Source organism: Nematolebias whitei, chromosome 13, assembly GCF_014905685.2.
Source record: "Nematolebias whitei isolate Nwh7 chromosome 13, NemWhi1, whole genome shotgun sequence".
Classification (NCBI taxonomy): Eukaryota; Metazoa; Chordata; class Actinopteri; order Cyprinodontiformes; family Rivulidae; genus Nematolebias; species Nematolebias whitei.
In genome coordinates, this window is record NC_056510.1 from 10399459 (window position 1) to 10423698 (window position 24240).

The following is a 24240-nucleotide window of genomic DNA, read 5'->3' on the forward strand; positions in this document are numbered from 1 at the left end:
ACTCGTCTTCCATTTTATGGGACTACTGGTCTTAACTACGATCTCTCTCATACCTCAGGTGTTAGACTTTGGCTGGCCTGACCACCACGCTCCTGCCCTGGACAAGATCTGCAGCATTTGCAAAGCCATGGACACGTGGCTGAGTGCTGACAGCCACAACGTGGTGGTGATTCACAACAAGGTGAGGCTGAAGGCACTGTGGTGAGAGAAAAGCTGGACTTTCTGGACAGTAGATGGTGCTGTGAGGCTCCTCTTCGCTGGTTTTGTGTCTAATAATGAACCCCTATGAGAGAAACAACGGAGATCCAGGGTGGAGTGTTTGTGCATGACATTGTGCCACTTTATTTTCTTGTTTTGGTTCTGAGGGGGTAAGAAAACACAAATTAGGGGAGGAAGGCATTACAGTCATCATGGCAGCAAGTGTTTATTTACCCTTTTATCCTCAAAAGTGCCATAAAGTTTGAGTTGACCAATCATTCCCTGCTGTTGCATCACATTAAACTTTTGTGGCAAGCCACACTCATCTGGCTCCTAAACACTGACACAACCCATAAAAACTACATCTAAATACAACTGCCGTGCTGATGCCTCAAAATTTAACACTGAATACTTGCACGTCAAACCCACAGAATGATGAGAGCTTGGAAGTTTGGCTGTTCACAAAGGAAGGAGGCCTTGTTGTCAACAAACACAAAAACAGCTTTAACTCTGTTTTACACATTTATTTATTTGCCTTAATTTAACCAGTGGCCCGTTGCACAAAAGTAGGATCAAAGGGTAAGCCTGTGTTTTCATGCTATCCTGTATTAATCTTTGATTTGGTTGGACAAAAAGAGGAGGCAAATACTGTGTTTCCATGAAGAATAATCCTCTGAAACCAGCTTGGTCCTGATCAGGCTTAAAGTTGAGCTTAATTAGTCTGTTGTCGTTTCTGAGCAGTCATGATCTGAAATCGGTGCGTTTCATACAATTATTCTGTGTTTATGTACAGATTTGCCTCATTTTGTGAATGCTTATTAAGTATTCACACTAGTGATCCTGTTTATATTTAATATTATTCCAGGTTCTTTAAAATATTCGGTATGTTTTTCAGCATCTTTCTCATTCCACAGTTTTTTGTGCTGTTTCAACAAATCCTATATCATGCATATCAAAACGTTCAGCTCTTCCAGGACAACCCTGCTATAATTTTTGGTATTGGTGCACCTTTAGCTTTTTGAAATATTTAGCCTTTTTGCCTTTTTTTTTTTTTTTTTGCATAGAAAATGAATTGAGCTCATTTTTACATCCTTCAAATCTTTGGATCTGTTTACAGCCTTTTACTGCTCTTTTCACATTTTGTTTTGGTTCATCTTCTTTCGGCTTCCTTCAGCTGTTTTTTTTTTTCAGCTGTTTTGCGCTCCTTTTTGCTGTATTCTGCCAACTACAACATTTTTTGTACTTCTAACTTATTTCTGCTAATTTCAGCTTGTTGTGCTCCTTTCAGCTTATTTATGTAAGTTTCCGCTTTTTCTGCATTTCAGCTACTATTTAGCTGTTGTGATGCTAATTTTAGCATTTTCAGCTAATGTACACATTTTTTTGCACTCTTCAACGTTTTCCAGCCTAATTCAGCAAAAATATGTTCTCTCCACTTCATTCTGGCAATTTAAGTTTCTTTAGACTTATAGCTACTATTCAGCTGTTGCTTCTTCTTTTTTTTTGTTACGTTTCTGCTTTTTTCAAATAATTTCCACCTTTTGGTGCTAATTTCTGCTTCTTTCAACCTAATTGGGCACAACTGTGCTCTCTCCACTTCCTTTTGGTAACTTAAGCTTCTTTCTGCCTTTTCAGTCTTTTTTTATTTTGCTAATTTCAGCTTTTTTTTTTCTAGCTAATTTCCTAATTTTTATGGTCATTTCTGCTTATTTAATTTATTTTTTATTTAATGTGGAAACGGAATCAGTGGCACAAGTGTATCCTTTTGCATTACTTGCACATTCGATTTGCAACCCTTTTTTTTTCTGCTTACTGACGACCGTGGTGTTTCCTTTTTGGCGATCATGTTTCCTCTCTGTTTCCATCTGTTGCTCTGCTGGAGAGGAGTGAGATGCATGCATCTTGCTTAATCTGGAAATCTGTGATCCATCGAGTGGTTCTTATCAGAAAACCGTGAACCCGCATTAATCCGAGATTATTTACACCTGGCTTGAATTAGCAGCCCCATTTGATTCTGGCTGACGTTTGTGCAACCAGTTAAGCTTGTCTGCAAGTTCAAGCATTGTTCAAGTGCGGCTTCTTGCGGGTATACTGAGCATAAATCCTTCTTTTGTGCAACGGTTCTCAGACTGAGATCACCAATCTCTTTTGCAAGGGAGGCAGCCTGAAATGCATGTTTTGGACAGTGGGAAGAAACCGGAGTACACGGAGAACATAACTCCATACAGAAAGACCTCTGGTCCAAACTCGTTGTATTTTCTGATTTTTATAAAGTGAAAAACATCAGTGTTTTAGGCTGTTGTTTGTAAGGCTGATTGCCACAGGTGAAGATAAAACCATCTGCTAACTGGTGCGTCACTGATCTGTTTTCAGGGCAACCGAGGCAGAACTGGGGTGGTGGTGGCGGCATATATGCATTACAGCAACATTTCTGCCAGGTAGGTCCTGAATACCATCCACCCATCAATCAGTCATCTTTACCCACTTCTTCCTTTCTGAGTCAAGGGGGGTCACTGATACCATTTGGAGTCCAATATCAATATTGATAAGTCCCCACATCACTTTTATTTGAGATCCCAGATCTCTCAAAAATAATATTTTGGTCCCAGACCTCCCAGAAACATTGACGAGGTCCCATGCTTGATTTTAGACGCTTATCAGTTCAGTCGAGCTCACGGACTCCAAGGCGTCCTTGGAGTGCTAGCTGCATGTAGCAGCCTCACCCATCTCTCTTTACTAAGCCAAACATATGGTTCATGGGCAGAGTTAATATTCTCAGCAATAGTAATGAAAACGTCCAAAAACTTTGACCAGAAATTCCCTAACATTTTACACAATGGTATATACTTACTTTCTTACGTATTTACTTAGGTTTGTTTATTTATTTAAAGTGTATTTGGTTAATTTTTCAGCATTAAATTCGTCCCGCAGTTTTTCAGCTATTTCAGTAATATAGGTATCAATAGGTTCAGCTTTTGAAGGACAATCCTGCTATGACTTTTGGTAATGATATATTTTAAACTTTTTGAAATTTTCAGCTTTTTCAGCTTCCATGAAATCCTTCGTCTTTCTGCTTTTTGAACTGTCACTACTTCAGCGTACTTCCTCCTAGAAAGTCCCTTAAACTTTTAAACAATTCACAAGACATTCATCTATCACCAAATGATTCATCTTTTTGATACCTTGAAGCGTCCTTCAGCATTCTCACTGCATTTTCACAGGAAATGCAATTTCTCTTGTTTCTTTTGTATTTTCGGTCATCCTTCCTTCTGATCTTCCTGGTTTACGCCCTGAGGGTAGTTGTTTTAAATGAGCACGTACACTTCAGTTGGAATAAAAAGTGTGAACTTGTGTTGGATTGCAGTGCTGACCAGGCTCTGGACAGGTTTGCCATGAAGCGATTCTACGAAGACAAAGTGCTTCCTGTGGGCCAGCCGTCTCAGAAAAGGTCAGTTCTTTCTTACCACTTGTCTTATTATTATTATTTTATGCATTTGTTGTCACAAATGTGAACCCTTTTTAAAGCTGCAAGTGTATATTTATATATTTTAATTTCATTTTTGCAGCAAACTTTAAGCACAGTAGCAAATTACAGTACAGTGTGGGCTTGTTAATTAAAAGCTCCACATTTGAGTCTTTTTGGTTTGTTTTATTAAAGTCCAGTAATCTTTTTTTTTAATTTTATTATTGTAACAGGTTTTTCAGCACTAGCTCTAAAAGGATCAGATAAACGTGCCATAATTTTAGCCATTTTATTGTTTCAGACGTGGTGCAGAGTCAGGAAGTGTGTGGCTGTTTTGAGTTTAACAGAAAACCCCAAAAACAGAGATTTAAAAATTGTTTTAAAGCAAAAAAGCTTTGTCAGAAATGTTTTTTTCTTTTTGTGACACCCTGAAAATTTCCATATTTACTGCTTGAGGTCAGAGCTGGTTTGTTTTGTTGAGATGATCACAGGATTATAAATGCATGTTGTTCAACTCTGGAGGTCTGATATGATCCTACTCGGCCAGAGGCAGCACTGTGATGGTCTCTGCTCTTTCAGGTATGTGGAGTACTTCAGCGGCTTGCTGTCCGGCCACATCAAGATCAATAACAAGCCTCTGTTCCTTCATCACGTCATCCTGCACGGCATTCCCAACTTTGAGTCCAAGGGAGGTTAGTGTTGTGCACAGAAACCGTCTAACAAGCGAGCATCCATTGTTCTTTGACACCTTTTCGTGTTCCAGGTTGTCGTCCTTTTCTTAAAATCTACCAGGCCATGCAGCCCGTCTACACATCTGGGATCTAGTAAGTTTTAAAGCACACTCATGCTTTTACAAGATTCCAGGGATAGCAAGCTCATAATAATTTTAAAAACCAGATTTTTTTCCTTTATAGCCTCCTCTTTAACCCCCTTCTTCCCAGCGTACAATCACTTTACCCATCCTACCTTGTTACTCGCTTGGCTCACATCATTGTATTGAGTCAGCCCCCTCAGCTGCAGGCTAGTTGATCTACATTAGATCCTGTAATCACGTCTGTTAGTATTTGTGACCGAAGGTCCAATGAAACAGGCAGACAGGCATCTGTGTGGACGCCTGCTGGGGTTCCCCTGCAAGAGGACCCCACAGGTTCTCAGGGAGGGCCAGACGGGAAACGGCGGCTTTGATGACTTTCTGTTGCTGTTTTTGGCAAAGGTTAAAAGTCAGAGATGAGTGTAGGAGCTGAGCTCTTTATCGCTGTCAAGACAGATGTCTGAAATGATCGTGATTAAAAGTATTACAATTCAATGGAAAATGTTATATGTATTGTGGTAGTAGCTGATACTTGTCCACAACACATAATCTGAGTGCTAACAGCTCCAGTGAGATCTGCAGGGCTGGGAATTAAAGGCAGACGACGACGACGATGATGATGTGAAACAATCTGTGAACTCACTCCTAAAACGTCTGAAATCCGCTTTAATCACTTTCCTCCTCTCTCTTTCACATGCTCCCTATTAGCACCTCCACCCTTTGATCCTTCTCTCTGTTACAGTCATGTTCAACATTAAAACCCAAATTTAACCAAGGTTTTTTTTTTCTTGTAAAGAAATGTGATCTTATTGGATTACAGGGATTATATACGATTATCAAAAATTAACAAACATAATCCAGTGGAACAATGTGACCACATTGGTCATCATAAAGCTTAGTCTGATTTATTGTTTTTTTGCTTGTGTGTTTGTTTTTTGAAGTAACGTTCAAGGTGACAGCCAGACAAGTATTTGTATCACCATTGAACCGGGTCTTCTTCTAAAAGGGGACATCCTGGTAAGAACAACAAATATATTATTGTTTATTTTCTTGCTTTCTGTTGAAAAATCCAGCTGCAGAAATGTAAAGAAATCCACATTTAATAAACATCTACGTTTATTGTTCAGGAGTTCTCAGGGAATCCTGCTCGTTTTTCCAGCATTGGCTGGAAGCACTGTATGCGTGTTTATAGTAGCTTTTCATAGACGAAACAGGGCTGTAAAAACCCGGGGAAAGACTTTTGGACCAGATCCTGTACCTCACTTTATAGACCCTCATTAGCACACAATGTGTTTCTGGAAACTATGATGTCAAAATAGAGCTGTGCTTCCGCTCCAGCAGCATTTTGGGAAACGAACATACCATTAAAACATAATCTGATCTTAAAAAAACTATATGTTTATCAGGATTTTTGGAAAAGTTAAACAAAAAAATTAATAAAGGGATCAACGCATAAGTACAAGAATTACAATTATGTTGGCTTACTTTTATTATTCTTTCATTTCCTTCATGATTTTTTTAGTTTATTGAAAAAAGTTCAAGACAATACATCAAAACCTGTGGTGTGGTCAGGAATCGAGTGCGTGGACTTTTTAAAGCCGTACATTGACGGGAGACAAAGTATAATCTGGTGTATGAACAGAAAGTTGGACATTACAAATCTGAATTGGCTTTTTAAAATCTTTAACAGGTTTTACAGTCACAATTTAGATGTTCTGATTTTGGGAGTTTTTCCATGAAGTACGCAACTTATTTTCGTGTTTTGATTTTATGTCAAGTGCTTTGTCCTTCTTGTTGTGTCGTACTAAGTTTTAGCTGTACACCAAACTAAATTCTGAGAGATGTTTATCATATTACATATAAAGTTGTTTGCTTGATTGAAACTCACTGTTTTCACTTTGGATTCCAAAAGTTTGTCCCAAATTAAAGGTTTACAGAAGTAAGGTAGTTTGTGTTGAAGTTTTGGGACAGTAGCTACATTGGCACCTCTCAAATTGGCATCAGAAATCTTTCAGTTATGAATAAATCAGCCCTTTTTCAGAATCTTGTGTTTTTGTATTTGCATGTTGATGATCATCAGCACAGTTTTTCCCCTCTGTTGTTATTCAGACCATAATGTTGTCCATGAAATGTCTTCAGGACTTAGCATTTCTGTGTTGCGAGCCTCAAACAGAGCACTTATGTGAGCTTGAGGCTTTTTTTGTATTTGGCTCACAAAGCTAAACTCGTATCTCATTCTTTATTTAAAACTAATGGAATCTGCGGAACCATCTGATGGAGCGGGTTGTTTGCCGATGCTTGTTGTTGCTCCGATTCGAGGATAATGTGACAGTGGGCTAAGGGCCAAACGGGAGAGTCAGCGCAGAGCGGAAACCACAAATCAGACTGCTCGTTTGAAGATTATATGCCTTTCAGTCTTTACAGAAAATTATAGAAAACTTTTACGTGCATGTTTAAAATTCCTCAAGTTTCAGCTAATAGTTTGCAGTCTCAATAGGCAATAGTTTGTGTCGTGCTGATCCTCAGTTGGTCAAATTAAGCAATTTTTTTAAACTTAAATACATTTGTCAAACCAGCCTATGAAACAATTTCAGTTCAATTTATTTATATAGCACCAAATCACAACAGAAGTTGTCTCGGGACACTGAACAGAAGCATTAATATACATATAAAAGCCAATTAGTAAAACTTCTTGATCTAAGGAAGGAAGCCAGCAGACTTGTTGAATCTTCACTTCATCACAGTCTCCCAACCTGAGCAAGCACAAAGGAGACAGTGGAAAGGAAAAACTCCCTTTTAACAGGAAGAAACCTCCAGCAGAACCGGGCTCAGGATGAGCGGCCATCTGCTTCGACCGGCTGGGTTTGAGAGGACGGGAAAGATCAAACGAACACAGAACGACAGGTCCAGGTGAACTTTCTGTAGGAGGAAAGACAAAAAACATGTGTTAAGATAGAAATAATTACAGATACAAAACAGGTAGAGTAAGTGAAGACAGCAGCAGAGTGAAGAAATGTGGTCAGTTTGTCCTCCCACAGTCTAAACCTATAGCAGCATAACTAAGGGATAGGTCAGGAAACCCAAGTCAACCCCAACTATAGGATTTATCAAAGAGGAAAAATTTAAGCCTAGTTTTAAAAGTAGAAAATGTGTCGGCCTCATGGAAGGAAACTGGAAGTTGGTTCCACAAGAGAGGAGCCTGATAACTGAAGCTCTGCCTCCCATTCTGCTTTGGGAAACTCTAGGAATCACAAGTAAACCTGCAGTCTGAGAGCAAAGTGCTCTATTAGGAAAATATGGAACAATAAGATCTGTAATATAAATTCATTTTACAATAAATTGTGTTTTAACAAATTGCCAACATCACTGACTTGCTAAAATACTCTAAACATCTCACGAATCATATTCATTTTACAAAGAAATGGCATGACGAAACACACCTGTGGACCTGTGTTTGTTGAGTCTCATGACTTTCATCCTTCAGCTCAAGTGCTACCACAAACGGTACCGCAGCCCGTGCAGAGACGTGATATTTCGGGTGCAGTTTCACACCTGTGCTATTCACGATCTGGGAATCATCTTTGGGAAAGAAGAGCTGGATGAGACATTCAAAGGTGAGAAGGATAAACCAGCTTCTCTCTCTCTCTCCTTCAGGCTGTAGGTCTCTCTCCTTTCATAGCAGGGTCAGCCACATGGATTCTTCTCCAGTTTGCTCTGTTTCATGTATCGTCTGTTGTGAGATGGTTTGTCTTCATATCCCGCTGGATTATATCCATCCACCTCTTCTTCTGCCGTTTCCTGCTTCGTTGACTGAAAATGTCTGCGTTTAATATCCTTTTTACCATTATCTTCCATTCACTGCACATGCCCATCCTATCTCATTCTTGATTCCTGTATCGTATCCATGACGCATGCCACGCCACTCGTTTTTCTAATATCGTCATTTCACCGTCTATCCTTGAGGGATACTCCAAAAATCCTACGTTTCATCTGCATTTCTGTTCTTTCCAGGAGTTCCCCTTCCTTAAAGTCCATACCTCAGCTCCACAAAACAGACTGGGTGCACCATCATCTTGTACACTATCCCTTTAATATGAATCGGCATCCTTTTGGCACAAAGCATTCCTGTCTGCTCCTTCCATTTTTGCCATGCCGCACCAATTCTGCGTTTAACATCTTCACTTGGTTGCCTGATTGACCACCTGAAACTGTATAAAAACCGTTATTTGTTTGTGTATTCCACCTTTACAACACCACAGTGCTCATGGTCGGCTCTTCTCTTTGTGCAGATGACAGGTTTCCAGAATATGGAAAAGTGGAGTTTATTTTCTCCTTTGGTCCTGAGAAAATCCATGGTAAGCATCAGTAAGAAAATCCTACAACTTTGCTAATTTTTCTTTTAATTCTGTTAAAAAAAAAAAAAACAGTGCATTTGTTAGAGGTTAAAAACTTTTTTTTTTTTTTTAACAAAAGATGCGAAGTGTCTTTCATCATATTCTGTTTGAGGTTTGGGGTTTAAAGACATTCACGTTTTCCGCTCTGCCTTTTCGTACTTCTGGTCAAGGTATGGACCACCTGGAGAACGGGCCGAGTGTCTCGGTCGACTATAACACACAAGATCCACTGATCCGCTGGGACTCGTACGAGAACTTCAATCAGAGCTGCGAGGACGCCGCAGACGGTGAGAACAGCCTGAATGTATTCTGGATTATTCTGCAAACTGTATTAGAGGTGTGAAGCTCTAGCACTTCAGAATTACAGAATCTAAACTGAGACCGGTTCTTGTCATGAGACGAGACTGACTCGTGAGGAAATTGAGAACCTCTGCAAATATTTAAAGACATTTCAGAGACTTCCTTGCAACTGTTGCAGCATAGTGAGATGAGACTTACCAGGTGTGGTTTGCTTGATTGTCTCTGCTTCTAGGAGAGTTGTCCGTTTTAAATTAATTACATAAAAACATTAGCGTTTGAGTCTCTTGTTGGAGTAAACCTGTCCTAAACTGATTTCTGTGTACTTGAACTCCTCTTTTTTTTTTTACTGTGTAGTTTTACTTCTGGCATCAAAATACTGCCCCGTTAGCCCCCCAAAAACCATAACAAACTGGTTTTACACACCACCCTGGATGTGAATTGTGTTTTGAATGGGAGGATAGGCAGCCAAATTCATTTGTGGTGAAACCAAACACCCCGTGAGACCCGAGTGTTGCTTTCCAGAGCGCAGACATTCCTGAGTTCAGCCACAGGCATGGACGGAGGCTTCCTTTTGAGGCGGCGGTGGTCGCTCGGTGACCAAAGTGCTGCTTTCTGTGCCACCCAAAAAAGGAAGCGCTGCTACGCCCTGAGCGGTACCAAGGAACCATCCATCTCCATACAGCTGTTTATTCTAATCTCTGGAATGAACATCAAGTCTGACAGAAAACAGTAATAACTTGTTTCTGTGTTAAATATTATGAGCTGAAGTACAAGCAGGATCACATCATGAAGTTTTAATCAAGTTACAACAGTGAAGATTATTCAGTTTGAGTATGCTGATGAATGTTTGAGATTTTGTTTTTTTAATCTTTAAAAAAAAAAGGCTTAGCTTCTTTGAACATGGGTCTCTGCTGACAGTCTGATGTTCCAGACTCCTGCCTGTGTGTTTTTATTAGGCTCCCAGTTAACCAAGGGTCAGAGGTGACCTGGCTTTCCTTTATCTCTGACCATAAACTGTGGCCGCCTGAAATAGGCGCTTCTAAAATAGAGCAGGTGTAAGTCTGCTCTCATTCTGTTGCAGCGAAGGTGAGCTTCGATGTTTGTGTGTAGAAACGATCTGGTCCGAGTCCCTAACCCCGCCCACCACCACCTCATCCTGACGATGAGCTCAGATCTGAATTAATGGGAGTACACACACACACACACATGCGAGGTCTGTTTTTAGCCTCCTCACACTGGAAGAGCTCGATAAGCCTCCAGACATGTTGCTTAATGACTGTTAGACAGCAGACATCTTATTTTTGGATTCTGTTTCTCACTCTGTAGGTTAGTTGGAGTGTTTCTGGGATTGTGTGACCTCCATTAACGCTTTGATTCATTTGATTGTTTTTGAGTGAATGTCCTGATGAATCATATTGAAAGACCCAGGTGTGTGGTAAACGTGGTGACCCCAGTGAACCACTGGAAACATAAAGTTCAAAATTCCTGCAGGGCTTGATAAGAGAGTTGACAGACGTTGCAGCGTTGCGTTAAACCTTTATTTAAATGTGCCAGTTTTTTTTTTTACTTAGTCCTCATGCAATGCAAAGTTGTTCAATTAGTTTTTGTTCGTTCAGCTGATATCTCAAAGATGGGATTATTTTTGTTCTTCTTACTGTAATCTCTCAGCTTCTGCACATACAATAAAGGACAAATCATTATTTTGTTGTTGTTGTTCAAGTTCAAGTCAACTTTATTGTCGTTTCCAACACGTGGTACATGAGGTGGAATGAAATTATGTACACAGGGTCCCAGTTACTCCCTAAAATGGAAAAGATAAATAAAAAGAAACGGTAAATAAGGATCTAAGATATAAAGTAAGATATGTTAAAGGAACACCAAACGTACACTAAAAGATCTAAGATATACGCTAAACACTTATAATGTAAAACGTAACAACAGCAGCCCGAACATGAGTCTGCGGTGAGCAGATGGGTATGAATGAATACAGCAGCATGAGATAATCAGTAGGGCTGAACGATTTTGGAAAATATTCTAATTGTGACTTTTTACATCAGTATTGCAATTTAATATGCGATTGTTTTTCAATGTCGTCTTCTCGTATTTTTCGACGAACACAAGCAATAAATCAGTTTCAGTGGCAAAAAAAACCTCCATTGTTTTCAGCTCCGCTGCAGCTCTGTTTCTTTTTTTGTGTAGCTCCGGGATAGCAACTTGGCTAAAGCGTGTGCGCGAGGGCATCCTGTACCGCTTATCCATTGTTTACCAAAGCCGTAAACCCAGGCTTGGTCACAATATTAACGGACATCATGTCTTTCACTATGAAATCCGTTATTGCTAGAGTTATTTCCGCGTGCCGTTTTGAATTAAGTTCATACGGAGTAATACCTTTGAACAGTTCGGCCAATGATCCCTGTCGGCTGCTACTTTGCTTACTTTAAATTGAAGCACTGGTCGTTGGCGTTCTAGCCACGCGACTATCGTAAATGACTTTGTGGTGTTTTTTTAAGTGTTGATAAAGATTTGTAGCGTTACCTCGAGAGGTAGCAACAGCAGCAAGGCAGGTTCTGCACAATACATGTCTTTGCTCAGCGTCTTCTTTTTTATAGACTAAATAATTCCAAACAATGGACGTGTTGCCCCTCGTTGGCACCAAACTTTCAGATGCATCGGCTTCTGTTGAGCCTGACTCCACTGTGCATCCGGTTAAAACAGTGTTGACTTCTCCCGCTCCCTGCTCCCTGCTCCGCTCACCTGCAAATCACGTAACCGGATCATGTGACCAGTCAAATGGCAGCCTTCGCAATTAGAAGATCTCGTTTTATAATATTGAGATATTTTTGCTAATGTGATAAATTGTTCAGCCCTAATAATCAGCAGCATGAGATAATCAGCAACATATTGCCAATTAAAAAGTAGCATTACAGTGATTTTCTTTTTTTTTTTCTTAGCGTTTAACCTGGTTACGGATTAAAGGTAGTTGTTGTTGTTGTTTGTGTTGTTGTTGTTGTTGTTTGTTTTTTTAGAGGCTGATATTGAGTCGTTTATAGGCCAGGCAATTTCCTTTTTGGTAATGGAGGGTAGAAATGAAGAAAAATAAATTGGGGACATTAAAAAATATATATATATTTATATTTATTTTGAGATGCAAATCATGAAAGTGTAAAAATGTACTCAACCAGCATGGATTTTTTTATTTTTATTTGTGTCATGGTTGTGTGAAATAAAAGTAGATCTGAGTTTTAAAGAAAACGCATCCCTTTCATTCTTTTTGTTTCTTTTATTTGCACGTTTTCTGTCTGCCCCGTCTGGGGAGTCGCAGGAGTTAAAATGAAACTCCTCCGCTTGGCTGTGAAGCTCTTTTGTGCACACTTTCACCGGAGGAGTGACGGAGAACGTCAGCGTGGGTCTGTGCACGCTGCTGCTCTGCAAGCGGAGAACACTTGCAGACAGGATTGTGTGTCCAGACTTTCTTTAGTTTTTGTTTGACACAGATGCAGAGGATGGTCTGACTGTCTTTGTGTAGCGCTGGAGTTAAAAACTGACAGCAGCTTGAGGACATGTGAGTAGCCTGCTCTGTACAGTAGAAGTGAATCTTTTCAACAAGCCAGAAGCTTGTCTTGTCTGCTTCTTGACATTACTTATTGACATGAAGTTGTTTATTATCCTCAAACTTGGCCACAAGTTTTATTTGTTAATCTTTGACCTTGCTTCAGCAAAACTGTTTACAGCCTTTTTGTCCAATGCTGACTTCTAGTTTTCTGGTTTTGAGGTGACTTTAAATACAATTCAGATTTATAGCTTTTTTTTCTATTTATGTTCAGTAACTTCTTAGTGGGAGGAGCATCACTGAGCTAAACAACTTCATTGCTGGGATCTTGGAATGTAGTGACACAAAAAAAAGAGGTTAAAAGAGACAACAGAAGACTGATTGTCAAGCAGGACCTACAGTTTAGAGCAGAGATATTCAACAACATTTGCTCAGGGGCCATAATCCCTCCTAGAAACAAGTTTGGGGCCCAATGCTTGATTTGCCTCCTGGATGGTCAGGTTTTTTTTTTTCTGTTACATGAATAGGTTATATTTTCCTTGCTCATTGAAGTTTTAAAGGTGCCAAACAATTTTCTACTTTTCTTTTTTGTTGTTGGTGGGGTTTTTTTTTTGTGTGTTTTTTACGAGAGGTTCATTTGCCTATGAATTTGTGTGCATAAATGTTAAATATAAAGAAAAAAGTAAAAAAACAAAGTTTTTGTGTGTGTGTGTATATATATATATATATATATATATATATATATATAGATATAGATAGATATAGATAGATATAGATATAGTTATAGATATAGATATAGATATAGATAGATATATAGAGAGATTACATTTTCCCGGAAAATGCAGTCTTGCAATCTGAACACTCAGCTGAGAATAACTTTAAAGAATCTTTTTAGAATAACTTTGCTAAAGTTTGCTGAAGAACTTGAAACTGAGTTGTTTAAGCTAAAAAGCAGAACATTAGCTAAAAGTGGCAAAACTTCAACGTAAATCTTAATGTAACGAAAGGTTAGCTAAAAGCCAGAAGTAGCAAAGTAGTAGCTAAAGCAAAAAAAGTAGAGCGCTACCTGAAAGTAGTAGAGAACTAGTTAAAAGCAGCGTAAGGAATTAATAATTGAGCGAGTAAGATGAAATGTTTATCAAATAATTTCTTGAAGAAAGGTTAGAGATCTCAAGTAATTTCTACGGGCAAAAATTATACATAAAATGTATTGTTTAAAAAATATAAAAGTTACACAAACAAAAAAAATTACAGTATCTGTCCGTTCATTGAGCTGAACGTTTTGACATAATTACTGGTATCTACAAAAGCACAATGTTTGAAGCAGTTAACTTTTGAAAAACATATAAAATTGATAAAACATGATAGTTTTAAGTTATACAGCTTCTGTGAGCAGTTTTGGATTTTTTTTAAAATCCAAACACAATGTAAACTAGCAGTTTATGTTCAAATTGGTTAAAAAAATTAATTGGAAAAAATATTGGTTTAAAAGTGAATGTTTTGTAAAGTTATAATATTGTTTTAGTTGTCAAATATGTCTATTTGTTCCTGGGATTGGTAAAAAAAAAATTAATAATAATAAATAAAAACAATAATCAAGCATAGCTTATGTTACAATCTCTAGTTTTTTTTTAGCACATTTTGGAAAATTAGCTAACCAGCTAATGTTGTGCCATTACTGTGTAAGAATAACTTGTAAAAAACGCCTCTCTCCAGCAGAACCTTTCTAGCCGTGCAACAAATGATTCATTTGTGATATTGTGTTTTATTAATTAATATTTTACAGGCTAGACAGAATGAGCTTGTGGACCAGAAATGGCCCGGGAGCCACCAGTTGATAATCATCAGTGATGCTGAACGCTGGGATTAGTACCCAAATCTGAGTCATGACGCACCAAGTCAGAGGTCTTGAGGTCATTTCCATAATTCAGACTTGTTTAAAGGGATATGATTAGTCGCAAAATAAATAAAACTATTATAACAGTTGGTAAAGCTGTTGGTTTGGTATTGTGCCACCGTTTAATCAGAGTTTCTGTACGTCAACTAGAAACAGTTTGATTTACTAGTCTCTGCTGATGTTAAGCTGTGAGTCAGAACCTGAAAAGTTTTTATACTTTTGGTTCAGACGAAGGTATTTATGAGAAAAATAAAATTGTTGAAGTATGAGCCACATTGTCTATCAGTTTAAAGCATCAGTCAGACCGTGGTCAGATTTTTGTTACCTGATCTTAGCGCTGATTATACTATTATGGGCGTAATAAACACAAATCTGTATGAACGACCTTGGTTCAAAATGTGTCCTTGATTTTTCTCTGAGAGCACATTTTCTGATGTGACAAACTGTTTATCCAGGATCCAATCAGCCCGTGTTGTTATTCACCTTCTTTTCTGGAGGTTAACGCTTCATCCTTGATCTCCTTCAGATTAGCCCCAGGAATTGTGGTGGGGGGGGGGGCATGCTGTTGTCCCAACAGCCTTGAAACTTGTCCAGCAGAATTCATGAGCTCACCCTGACGAACAGCAGAGCAGGGCTCAGAGTCAAACTGAAGTCTGAAGTTCTGAGTCACAACGGCTTGAGTTAGGGGTCGTAAAGGGGTGGGGGGGGTGGGGGGGTTACGTAATGGTGCAAAAGACAGAATGATGTCACTGATGAAACTCCAAAATGACTGAGCTCCAAATTCTGCTCAGCCATGTGAACAGATGATGATCAGAGAGTGAAATATCCGTTAGTTTTGTTGATAAATTGGACGGTAAAAAATTCATCCATTATCTTTACCGGCTTTTTCCTTTTTGGATCATGGGCATCACTGATGTCCATGTCCAGCTATCAACGTGCGAGTGACGGGGGACACCCTGAACAGGTCTCCAGTCCATCACAGGGACACATAGAGACAAACAAGACAAACATTCACTCTCACTCACACCTAGGGACAATTTAGAGTTGCCAATCAGTCTAACATGAATTTTTTTTTGTCTGTGGGAGGAAACTGGCGTATCCAGAGAAACCCCACGCATGCACGGAGAGAACATGCAAACTCAACCCAGAAAGGCCCCCCAGCCGGTATTTGAACCGGCAACCTGCTCGCTGAGAGGCAACAGCTCTACCAACTTGAACCACTGTGTCAGAATTAATTTGGTTTGTCCCAGAGAACGACCTTTAATATATAATTAAAAGCAGGAATGTTTTATTTTAGTTGTTTAACTCTCATTAGGCTCCGGGTTATAAACACAATAACCTACAATTGTATTTATTTATTTTATTTATGACATACAAACAAATAAATCTAAATTCACTAAAAATATTTATAGGATATGTAAATATGTAATAGGAGCCACAACGAATTCAGTTTCAACACAAAGAAACAGTCCAGAGGACCCGACTTAACTTTGTTGGATTTGTACCTGGATTACTGAGCGTGAACTTTGATGTTTTGAACCACGTTGGCCATGGCTGCCTCTGACGAGTCGACGGGAGAGAGAGCAGACTCCAGAAACCATCTTATCATCAGCAAACTGTTTGGCCCACTATGTGAGTGTGCTGCTTATGGGACTGAGTTTGTTGTGGCTCCTTGGACTGATGAAGTCTTGACGAAATGTTTCAACACAAAGAAACCATCCAGAGGACCTGACTGAACTTTTTCAACCATTTATCTAAAAAAGTTAAGTCAGGTCCTCTGGGTGGATTCTTCTTTGTAAAACATTTTGTCTTTTATCCAAAAAACTTCTTCAGTCTGAGGAGCTGCAACAAACTCATTCTCATAAATAACATCTTCTCATAGTGGATCAACCAGTTTGCTGGTGACAGCCAAAACTAGCAGTTCACATGATGGCGGACCATCAGCCTAACAACTGGTTGTAGTGCCCGGATGGCCACTTGTTATTCACAGAGGGCTGAGTGATACTAGCAATAACAGCATTGTCAGAGGGGCACAGTTGAACACGGAGGCCTCCGTCTAGAAAGGAACGTTGGTTTGAAAAAGGAGTGAAGGCCATCTCTGTGAAGAGCAACCGCCCATCATTAAACAGGGGCAGAGCCATCAGGATATTCAACCATCTATCTAACCTTTAGCTACACATTTCTCCTTGTGGCTTTTTTTTTTTCATGTGTGAAAATGTATTATTTTAAACTGCGTTCAGGCATGTTGTTGTATAATCCTCCATCACAATGAACAAATTTGATCCTCATCATTTTATGCTTTTGTCTATGGCCCTTTTTCTATGAGATGTTTTAGAAAAGGTTGTGTATAACTACAGTACTGGTACTCTACTTGGGTCTTGTGGAATTGTTTTACAGACGTACAAACATGCATGAAGAAAAACTTCCCTAACTTAAGAATAACCACAAAAATATATATTTATTTGAACTCAAAAAGCAAAACTCTGCAGGAAATTTAAATTTTGTCCACATAAAAAAAGCTAAATTTAAATGTGCAACCCTTCCTCAGAATGAAATGTCTCAAAAACCCTTGGAGAACTCAAAAAATATTTTGACACCCATTGTCAGGCTGTGATGTTCCTCTAAGAGGGTGCAAAAGTGCAAAGTCTGCTCTTTCGTGTTGGCAACCTCTTCCATGCTATCAATCCCTCAGTCATGACCAGACCTTTAGTCTGGTCCAGGGCTTTGGGTGAGATTAAGCTGCTTTGACTCCAAACAGGTCTGATTGCGCAACATCCAAGACAAGAAAATAAAGGCTCTTTATTGAAGACTGCATTTAACACAGAGAATAAGGGCTTTTTGTTGTGGAGTGTCCAGTTTGGACCTCGATTTAGAAGGACACAGAGATGGGAGGTTCTGTTGAGTTCAGTAATAGTTTTCCACACCGGCTGCATTGACTTTCAATCTGAATATTGCACAGACAAATTTATAGTTTGAGGGGTTTTTTTTGTTGTTGTTGTTTTTTTACTGAGAGTAGTTCTGAGGTTTTGGAGTTATTTTTATCTGTTGGTCTTTATGTGTGGGAATGAATGAGAGGTCTGATATCTCCACATAGATGCAACATTTCTCCAGCTGTTGGAAAGACACTTTCCCTCTTTCTGTCCCTGCAGCCAACTTTGTGCAGCTGATCAGGCTAGAAGAGTCAAAAGTTGGGATGTTACTAATTAGGACCACTAGATCCTTTCAAAGGATCCATGTTTTATATCCAGTCTTAGCTCATTCATCTTGGACACCAATTTCTCTGTTTATAGATTTGTTTCTTCAACAAAGGGCAAATATAGATGGCCAATTTTAGCTTGGCTTTAAATGTGCACTATTGCAATGGCTTGCATTGGTCTTCCTAACCTTCAACTCAAAATAGAAAAACATAAAAGGCACATTTAAGTTTCTTTGCTTGTGTTGTGCTGCTGTCTTGGTGTGTTACTGACCCACGGGATCCATCTATACGGGTCACGCAGAGGAATACTGCTGTTCTGAGCTCAAAAGAGGAAAGACTCAGGACATAAACTTTAGAAGCAGAGACAAGTCTTTTCATGAACTCTAAATGGTTCCACTGGGAAACTCGCCTCTCTTGTTATGATCTTATTTCTAAAGGAAAAAAATCTTTTGATACACCTACATTTTCTTGTCCTCATAGTAATACGGTATTCTTCACTTCACAAGGGAGTCTGATGGGAAAAGGCACTTTTTAATACACTGCCAGTATTATTAAAGTGAGCATTGAACAAGGATCGTTGTGTGGTCCAGTTTAGCACTGATTTAATCCCTGATAGGAGCAGTGAACCTTTTGATTTCTGTGTTTTAAATGACAATACTCTAAAAAGGTCCAGTAAAAAGTCTTAGTTGTCTAAACAAAAAAAATAATAATAATCCTGATTATCCTGTGACCCTGCATGGTGGTTAGTTTGTGAAGCAAAAAGTTAAGCCCAAAATACTATAAATAAATAAATAAATAAATAAAAGGGTAAGTTTTGTTGAGTAAAATTGTGGGAAAGTAGCATTAATGTATTTCCAAATAACTAGTTGTATCACCATCTGCCATAAAAGGTATTCATGGAATAGTCTGCATCGATGTATGTGTGTTTGTTAGCAAAATATATAATGAGCCACTGGTCAGATTTCAATGAAATTCTTAAACATTTTGCATTTGCCAAGTTTGATTAGCTGTGGCAGTCATATTTATTGTTAATTAAAATGGCAATCAATTGTAGGTGCACGTACAGTGGTGCTTGAAAGTTTGTGAACCCTTTAGAATTGTCCACATTTCTGCATAAATATTACCTAAAACCTCATCAGATTTTCTCATAAGTCCTAAAAGTAGGTAAAGAGAACCCAGTTAAACCATCCATCCATCGTCTTCTGCTTGGTTCAAAGTCGGGTCGCGGGGGCAGCAGCTTGAGCAGGGAGGCCCAGACGTCTCTTTCTACAGCCACCTCTTCCAGCTCTTCTAAGACGATTCCAAAGCGTTCCCAGGCCAACCAAGAGACATAGTCTCTCCAGCGTGTCCTGGGTCTTCCTCAGGATCTCCTCCTAGTCGGACATGCCCAAAGCACCTCACTAGAGAGGCGCCCAAGGAGCATCCTTACCAGATGACTGAACCACCTCAACTGGCTCTTCTCAATGTGGAGGAGCAGCAGTTCTACTCCATGTCTCTCACAGATAACTGAACTTCTCACCCTATCTCTAAGGGAGAGAGTCCAGCTACCCTGCAGAGATAACTCATTTCAACTGTCTATATCCACAGTCTCATTCATTCAGTCACTACCCAGAGTTCATGGCCATAGGTGAGGGTGGGAAAGTAGATCGACCCGTAAACGGAGAGCTTTGCCTCACTGCTAAGCTCCCTCTTCACCACAGTGGACCGGTACAGAGTCCGTAATATTGCAGATGCTGCACCAGTCCGTCTGTCAATCTCACGCTTTATACTTCACTCGTGAACAAAACCCCAAGCTCCTTGAGCTCCTCCACTTGAGGCAGAACCTCACCCTCGACCAGAACAGAGCAATCCACCCTTTTCCAACTGAGGACCATGACCTCAGATTTGGAGGTGTTGATCCTCATCTCAGCCGCTTCACACTCGACTGTGAACCGCTCCAGTGAGAGCTGAGATAGTTAAACAAATGAGACAAAAATATTATACTTGGTAATTTATTCATTGAGGAAAATTATCCAGTATTACATATTTGTGAGTGGCAAAAGTATGTGAACCTTTCGCTTTCAGTATCTGTTGTGATACTCCCAGTGCAGCAATAACTGCAACTAAACATTTCTAGTATCGGTATAAATATGCCATATGGGTTCATTTTTCTCAATAAATAAATGACCCAAGTATATTTTTTGTCATTTGTTTAACTGGGTTCTTTTTATTTACTTTTAGGACTTGTATGAAAATCTTTGATGTTTTAGTTCATATAAACGCAGAAATATTGAAAATTCTAAGGGTTCACTAACTTTCCAGCACCATTGTACATACAATGCTTACTTTCTGAAAGTTTCAATAAAATCTGTCAACTGGTTCATATTTGGCAGTTACATACTCACTTGTCTTTCATGGTGCTGGGTGATAAACAGCTGCAGACATTTGGAGCAACATAAAATTATCCATCCTGGATCGTTCTTGCATGACGTTTTACCAATCATAATGTACAATCTGTACAATCAGGCTGGAACATCTGTAATACCATGAGGAACATGAGCAACTCCTGTCTGGAATTTTTTACTGGGATGCTGATGAGAACCAAAGCTGAATAGAGCCTCTTTGAAGAGGGGCTGCAGAAACGATCAACGTCTCAGAGAAAAACGTGTTGTTCAGTCTTTTTAGCCTCACCAGATTAAATCAAAAGTTATCCGTCTTAAACTTATCCCTCTAAATGAGATGCCACGGCAGCTCATCAGGCACTCTCCTCACTTGGCTCTTGTGATTTTCCTTTTGCAGCCCTGCTGATGACTTTTCCTGAGACTCAGCAACATCCAGAGTCAAACATACTGGTCTGTCTTCAGAGCATATGGAAGACTATGGTGTGCTTTTGTGATTGTTTTGTAGTTTTCAGGATAGACCACTCGGTCCTTCTGATCACAGTTATGTTTTAGGGCAGTTTGTGTACCTGAATATACACCGTCCTCAAAATTTGTTTTGTCTCGAGACTTTTTTAAAGGGGCACAGTTGGTAGAGCTGCCACCTGTCAACGAGAATGTAGCCGGATCGAATCCCAGCTAGGGGGCCATTCTGGGTAGAGGTTGCATGTTCTCTCTGTGCATGTGTGGGTTTTCTCCAGGTACTCCAGTTTCTTCCCACAGATCAAAAACATGCATGTTAGGCTGATTGGTAACTCAAAATTGTGCGTAGGTGTGAAATGAGAGTGTGGATGGTTGTTTGTCTCGTTTGTCTCTGGCTCTGAGATGGACTGGAGACCTGTCCAAGGTGTCTGCTGCCTCTCACACAGGGACTGCTGGATATGGGCACAAGTGACCCCCGCAACCTGAAAAGGAAGCATTAGGTAAAAGATAATGGATGGATGGATGGATGGATGGATGGACTTTTTTAAAAGTCTTCGCTTGGTATTTATCACATGATTTCCTTAGTCTTGTTCATCTGATTTGTCACAAAAGGTTAAGATTCAGAGATTCAGAGAGATTTATTTGTTATTTGCATCTCGTGGTACATGTGGTGGAACGAGATTATGTACACAGGATCCCAGTTGCATTCAACAATAAAATGTAAAAGAAAAACAGTAATAAGATCTAAGATATGAATTAAGAAAAACATGAACTAAATATACACTAAGCACTAGTAGCATAAAAACATTATGTCGAACAGCAGCACGAACATAAGTCTGTGTGAGCAGATGAGCACGCATGAACACAGCAACATGAAACAGATCAGCAGCAACATGAAACAGATCAGCAGCAACATGTGATTTTTTTTTTCAGTGATTATCCTGATTAGATATTAATGAATCTAACAGCCTCAGGGTAGATGCTGTTCCTCAATCTAGTGATTCTACACTTAATGCTCCTTAGCCTACTTCCTGGGGGAGCAGGGCAAACGGTGTGTGTGCTGGGTGAGTGGGGTCCTTCATGATGCAGGTGGCTCTCTTCCTGTATCAAAGTTAACAGCAAAGTTCAAAGGAAAGGTGTGCAAGAGAATAGTTAAACCAGCTATGTTGTATAGTTTGGAAACAGTGGCATGGACAGAAAGACGGGTGACAGAACTGGACGTAGCAGAGCTGAAGATGTTGAGGTTCTTTTTGGGAGTGACATGGATGGAGATGATTAGGAATGAGATCATCAGAGGTACAGCACAGGTTGAGCAACTGGGAGATAAAGTTAGAGAGACCAGACTGAGATGGTTTTGGACATGTCCAGACAAGGGACAGTGGGTATACTGGTAGAAGGATGTTAGAAATGCAGCTGCCAGGAAAAATGAAAAAAAGAAAAGTCTAAGAGGAGATCTATGGATGCAGTTAGAGAGGACATGGAGGTGCTGTAGTTGAAAGGAGGACAGAGTGAGATGGATGATGATGACTCACTGTGGATACCCCTGAAGTGTAAAACTGTAAAACTTTACACCTGAAGTGTAAAGCAGCTGGAGCAGGAGTTTCTTAAGCATACATCATGATATTTCTTCATCTTGTTTCATCCTCAATCAAGAGGGTCTCCCAATTTTTCATTCACAAGATCTGCTCATACCATGATACCATTGGGTTAATCTTCCTTCTATCATTGTCCACTTGACTGGGTGTAACACCCCCACCCTCCAATGGCTTAACAGTTTTCTGTTTGTTAAACAAAGCCAAAGGAAAACTCGCATCATAGATTTACTTGTACAACTTATCAAATGTTGTTCATGGTGCACTCATTCATGTAAATGTACAGTAAAGAAAAGAAAGGTCTGCGTGTGAACCGTGCTGGTGTATTTTTGCATAGTTTCATGTTTTCAGTTCCGATCTCAACGGTTTCCTCGGTTGATAAAACGGCGACAAACTAAATGAACAGCGTCGTGCAAAAATGTAGAGGACTAATGTTGGCTAATGTTTGCGTTCTTTCACACAGGTACGTTGCTGTAAGAAAATGTTTTCTTTGTCTGAAAAATTATTTTAAAACGGGTCCTCGTTTGGCTAGCCATTAGCCGAACTTGGACGAAGACCGTTTTAAAATACTCTGTGCTCGGTGACTGATGTCATAATTGATAAGCAACTAACTAAGGTCAGCTATTTGGCAGTCACTTTAAAGTTGACTAAACTATCCCTTTAATACAAGTGTGAATGCATTCAGTGCACACGGAAAATGCTTTCATTCAAAGGTAGTGAAAGACTTCTGACCTCTGTGACCCCACAGAAACAGCCATTTTATTAGCTGGGTGGCAATGCTGAGGGACAGCATACTATCTGATTTGCATGTAACGTGGGTAACGCAGATCGTATTTCTCTAGACGCATTCTAACTCTAGGTGTGAACAGTCGTACTTAAAGCTGACCATTTGTGACCGAATCAGCTGGAACGCGAGTCGGGTCTAAACAGGGTCAAAGTTTACTTGTTTCAGTACAGATACTCGGTCATCAGATAAAAATTAAGGCTACACCCAAATATAAAATGGTATAATTTGATTCCACATTAATTTATAGTTACTGTATAGTGACATAATCACTAACAATCAACAACCTTTTTGCTGCTTATTCCAAACCACTCCACAATACCTTGTTTTTTTGCCTTTTTGTTATCCAGGCCTAAGTAGCTTGCACTCGCACACATTGATTGAAAAGCTTCTGATGTATAATTGATGAGCTGCAAGTCAAGTGCTTACTGAGACAAGTTCCCGGACCTGCATTTGACCAGTTATTTAGGGGCCAGAGGGTGATGGCTTTGCTAAACTTTCATACACGACTGCAAAATCCAAGATTTCTGACATCAGCCACTTTTGCTCCAGTAATGCTTTTCTGAAGTTCTTCCATCAAATTAATCCTTCTCTCAATATGTGTAATCATTAACAAGTCCACAGTATTGCTTTAATAGGTGTCCTTGAGCTCTGTCTAATAGTAAAGATATACTTTGTTGACAAATCAATTGTTCAGCTATTAACTTGCACCAAATGTATCATTAGACTGTACTTATGATTACACCGTTGTGTACCTCTCTGTGTTCATGCATATTAAATGTTTGTCTCTTGTTTTTGTTTTTTATTGCCACAAATTTAACACACAAAGATGTAAACACACTCAATATCAGTAAGATATGTATGTTTGTGTATGTAAGCTAAAGAGGAAACCTTCTATTTCCGTAGTAAGGGGGTAATCTGTTGCCAGAGGAGGGGTCACAGGTTAAAGTTCAGAGACTAAGAGGTCACACAGTTGCACCATATGGCTTGCAGAACCTCAAAATATCTGGTGCCTTCTTCAGTATACAACACCCACTCTGCAGAGCTACATGTAAAATGTTTTTATGTAATAAGATTCATTTGAAAATGTGTAAATGAATAGACAGTTTGTTGTTTTTGTTGTTTCGTTTACCCTTTCTGGTAAAAATGTTGGTCATTCACTCAGGTTGGACATGGTCTAGTCAGTTTATCAGTATGGTTTGTAACTTCATGGTC

At 39.4% G+C, this 24240-nt stretch overlaps 1 protein-coding gene across 1 annotated transcript in view; it reads left to right on the forward strand.

Annotated features, from left to right (window-relative positions):
- The window catches only part of tns1b (tensin 1b), a 201610-nt gene that overhangs the window by 152465 nt on the left and 24905 nt on the right, over positions 1 to 24240 (forward strand). Inside the window, exons 9-17 of the mRNA XM_037686852.1 lie at positions 59 to 181; positions 2572 to 2636; positions 3563 to 3646; positions 4241 to 4353; positions 4425 to 4485; positions 5414 to 5489; positions 7957 to 8086; positions 8762 to 8827; positions 9037 to 9153. Of these exons, the coding sequence (XP_037542780.1) occupies positions 59 to 181; positions 2572 to 2636; positions 3563 to 3646; positions 4241 to 4353; positions 4425 to 4485; positions 5414 to 5489; positions 7957 to 8086; positions 8762 to 8827; positions 9037 to 9153 (835 nt within the window). The remainder of the gene's footprint in view (positions 1 to 58; positions 182 to 2571; positions 2637 to 3562; positions 3647 to 4240; positions 4354 to 4424; positions 4486 to 5413; positions 5490 to 7956; positions 8087 to 8761; positions 8828 to 9036; positions 9154 to 24240) is intronic.